This window comes from Argentina silus, assembly GCF_951799395.1.
Source record: "Argentina silus genome assembly, chromosome: 16".
NCBI lineage: Eukaryota > Metazoa > Chordata > Actinopteri > Argentiniformes > Argentinidae > Argentina > Argentina silus.
The window spans coordinates 3,433,302-3,437,673 of record NC_139670.1 but is presented as its reverse complement, the minus strand read 5'-3'; the positions used below and the strand labels follow the sequence as shown (position 1 = coordinate 3,437,673).

General features: G+C 42.7%; 1 protein-coding gene across 1 annotated transcript in view; it reads right to left on the bottom strand.

Annotated features, from left to right (window-relative positions):
• Positions 1-4,021, bottom strand: part of LOC310817394 (heparan sulfate glucosamine 3-O-sulfotransferase 3A1-like) — a gene marked incomplete at both ends in the record, with an annotated part of 35,143 nt that extends 31,122 nt beyond the window's left edge. The window contains one exon of the mRNA XM_083687962.1: positions 3,414-4,021. Within this exon, the coding sequence (XP_083544088.1) occupies positions 3,414-4,021 (608 nt within the window). The remainder of the gene's footprint in view (positions 1-3,413) is intronic.
• Positions 4,022-4,372: the final 351 nt, after the last annotated feature.

Genomic DNA, 4,372 nt, shown 5'->3' with positions numbered 1-4,372 from the left:
CTGCCGACTTCTACTCTGGGAACGAGGGGTCGGGACACAGTTTGGTGGACGACGCCACGTCACATTAGAGGTAGGAGGTGTTAAAGTACGTCCCCCACATTCCCACAGGGGCCGACAGACAGGCCACAGTGATTCATGATTGGAGCACATATCGGCCATTAACCCAAACAAAAGCCCCAGAGTTCCCCGGGAACGGATGCCTCTGCATTTAAACATCCACGCTCTGCACTGAAAAGAAACACATAATTCCACCAAATTGGACACAGTGATTAGCTACAGAAAATCTGCCCTTGTTTGTTTCCCGCCATCTTAAAAAAAAAAAAAACAGTTCTAAAATGTAAAGCGGTGGAAGAAAAAATGTAAGAGAGTAGTAATATTAGCGAAACTGACAAGGAGCATGAATTAATAGCGTGGAGACATTCTCATATTTGTTTTCTTTAAAGCCCAACCATTTGGACAGATCCATCAACCTGTCATGCGTGCTGTACAAGCTCTGGATGGGTTTTCTCGCCAGCAGTACAAAAGACAGCAAAAGGAAGAAAAAATGTCCAGAACTTCCCAGCTGACGCCCAGCTTTGGACGTTTTGACATCAACAGGAGAGTGAGCTCTGGAGTTCAGAGACTGCATTCTTGCTGGCTAAAGTTAAGACAGTTCCCGAAAGAAAAAAAAAAAGAGAAAACTTCACTCACTTCAATCACACAAGTCTATGTGAGTGTTCTTCTTCTTCTTCGGAAAAAAAAAAAAACGCGGAAACACACAAAGACCTTTAATAATTACCCTCCCTCAGACACTGTAGAAACACACAGAGACCTTTAATAATGACCCTCCCTCAGACACTCTAGAATTGGAACTGCGCTGACAGGAGTGTTCCGTTGTGGAACAACAGATGCACTCCTTCAGAGTGAGTCACTCACGTTGTTGTAATTCTTATTTATTCCTCTTAAGGCCTTTTCCAATTCAAGGGCCCGGGGCCCCCTTCCGTTTTAATGGAGAGCGTTAAGTGTAACCAACCCAGAGGTCTGTCTACTCTGTCCTCGGAGGCCTGGACCAAATTCCACAGAATCTTGGCAACTCCTCCGGATAGATGGGACCCTCATGGATATCAAACCCCACAATGGGATGAATAGGTAGACAGAAGGGTGTGAAAGAGTGATGGCAAAAAGAGAGAGTGTTCACTCTCAGAGAGGCACAAAGAGGGAGGTGTGTGTGTGGAGGGAGAGAGGGGGGGGGGGGGGGGGGGGGGCTGGGATATTTTGTGAGAGGGGGGCCTGACGGGGGCTGGGGAGTTGGTGTGTGTGTCTGTGTGTGTGTGTGTGTGTGTGTGTGTGTGTGTGTGTGTTATGTGTTTGTGTGTGTGTGTGTGTGTGTGTGTGTGTGTGTGTGTGTGGGTGGGGGGGGGGAGAAAACTTTCTACAGGCTTTTAGAGTGAGCTGCACAGTGTTAACTCAATCAGAAGGTGAATTATACCTCCTGAGACACTCAGGTAACCTTTCATTACTGCCCTAATCCTTCTTAATAACAGAGCCGCCATGTCGGCAATGCCCCATTACACCGTGAGCCACGGAGAGAGGGGAGCCATTACTCCCTAGAGAGACCCCCCTGGAAACACACACACACACACACACACACACACACACACACACACACAGACACACACACACACACACACACACACACAGACACACACACAGACACACACACACACACACACACACACACACAGACCCACACACACACTAATGTGAACCTACGGATACAATTAATCACAAATCCACAGAGAAACCGGTAACTCCCAAGAAGGAGATGGTATTGAGGGATCGAGAGTGTGTGTATGTGTGTGTGCTTAATGAATGTGTATGTGCTTGTGTGGGTTGAGAGTTTGTTCAGAGTATTTGGTATTTATCTGACAGGGTTGACCCTTACTCCCTGAAAACACTTTCAGTTAAGCACTAGTCCCTAGAAAGCAAGGCAGTGTCACATGTCAGTGAACTGAAAACCTGAAAACGCCCAAAAAACAAAAAGGTACTTTCAATATAATATCAACAGAGAAGTACACAAATTATATTTTCAACTGCTTGTTGAACTGTTGATGCAAATTGTGATATCAGAGTTGGAGAAGAGCTGTGTTATTGTTACCGTAAAATTATTCATGACTAATAACCATATTATGACCTAACTTGAAAGAAGAATAGTTTTAGAAAAATATGTTATTAAGTGAAATAAATGTTGTCAATCCAATACAATGAAAAAGTAACATAAATTAAGATGATAAAGCAAAACTTAGGACACTTTTCAAAGACTTTTTTCTATGATGTTATGTTTTGCTATGTAATTGATAAACTTTGTCAGTTTGTTTGGGTATGCCAATTTAGAATATCAGAGATAGCATTAACGAAATTTCTGTCATGTTTGCATAACAAAAATATTGACTTTATTGATAAGGCTATCAGACCGTGTAAACTATTATAATAGACCTAATTGAAACCTCATCAACCATTTGACTTTGGCAAACGTCCATTATGCAAATTTAAAGACAATCTTTACAGGCTATTCGTGTTAGACATAATCTGTGCGGGCCAATGAGTAAACAATTAAAGTTAAAGGATATTTAAAACTTTTACAATACTAATGTACTGTATTTACAGTAATTAACACGTTTGATTGCAAAAATAACAATAGAGACATGTTCTAAAAGCCGTGGTTAACGAAGTTAACCACATAAATATAAATTATTTATTTCAGTGGGAAATCATTTGTATGGAATAAGCTATGGTCTAATTTCTATAGGTCGTAAATATTAGTTTATATAGTATGTCCTTATTATCAAACATACCCAAAATACGGTATCGAAGAAATCGAAAGGTTTTTTTTCTCTACCACATTTGCTGTGAATAAACTTTAACTTTAACTTTGCGGAAACTTTACATGTTAGACAATGTGAAGAAAGGGAGTCAGTTTGGTAGAAAGGCGATTTCAAAACCCCTTTCAAAGAAGAAAATAACACATAAAAGAAGTGTGCTATGAAGGCCGTTTCGTTTGAGTGAATCCACACCACCCGTGAACAAGTGGAGCCAGTGAGAGGCACTGGCGATGCGTGGACCGGCTTTAACTCCAACTGGAACAAACTTTTGAGAGTTGCTATATAACCTTGTAGCACACACTGTTAGGTCCACATCTTGGATCTGTTTTATTTTGATGTATATTATGAATACCAAAATAAGTCAAATAATCAATATTAACTATTATTATTATTATTATTATTATTATTACTACCAGTATTATTATTATTACTATTAATTAATTGTAATAATAATAATGCTAATTATTATTATTATTATTATTATTATTATTATTATTATTATTATTATTATTATTATTTTAACTATGTTTTTATTAGTTTATAAATGTTTACCTGTACCACTCCAGCCCGTTCTCGTAGTTCCGGTCGAAGAAGTGCGGCTCGGCTCCCACGGCTCTGATGTCGGGGTGCACGCGGAGAAACTCGAGCAGAGCGCGCGTCCCTCCTTTCTTCACACCGATGATGAGAGCCTGGGGCAGCTTCTTGGTCCCCTCTCCCAACGGACTGAGTTTACCGATACTTCCCATCTTCGGAAACCGAGGTGACATTCTCCTCGAAGAGACTACATCCACGGCGAGCTGCACGAAGGACTGCGCTGCCGGGTTCTCGCTGTCCACCTGCGGTCCGAGCAGAACGTCCCCCGTGTCAGCATCGCCGTCGACCCGCGAGGCGCGCCGTGCGCTCTCGTAGCCCAAGCCCGACTTGGTGGTCCATTTCTGTAACAGTCTTTTCCTCCTCAGCGACCTCAAGTCATGCAGTTCCGAAGCCAGGAAGCCCACGACTTGGTTCGGCTCGGCTTTCACCGGCGTCGGCATGGTACTGCAGCGGTCCGTGAGGCAGTGCAGAAGGTAAAGGGAGGTGAGGAGAGAGCAGAGCATGACCACGAATTTCTTAAAGATGCCTCGGGACAGGGGGTCCGAATAGACGCGGCTAAAAGCCATAACGGTCCTTGGGTCGTTGGTTGAGGAACCACAGCCATGCTAGGAAGACATGCTCGGGTCTTGCCATGAAGAAATAGAGAGGACGGCTCGGTCTGGAGTCCGCATCCACCGTGGGCTTCGACCCTCGTACGCGCAGCTGACTCAAAAATAACCCTCACGTCCTAAACAAGAGTTGATACTATCAGTGAAAACCGCGTAGCAAAAAAACTCCAATACTCAGTCAATTATACACATTAAAATGTAGGATTTTATGGTTTGTAACTAGGCTATATTGCGCGTTAAAACGTGAAGCTTAATATTATAACGCGAGTCTTCTCTCTACAGTATATGACATTTCTGCATAATTCCTGC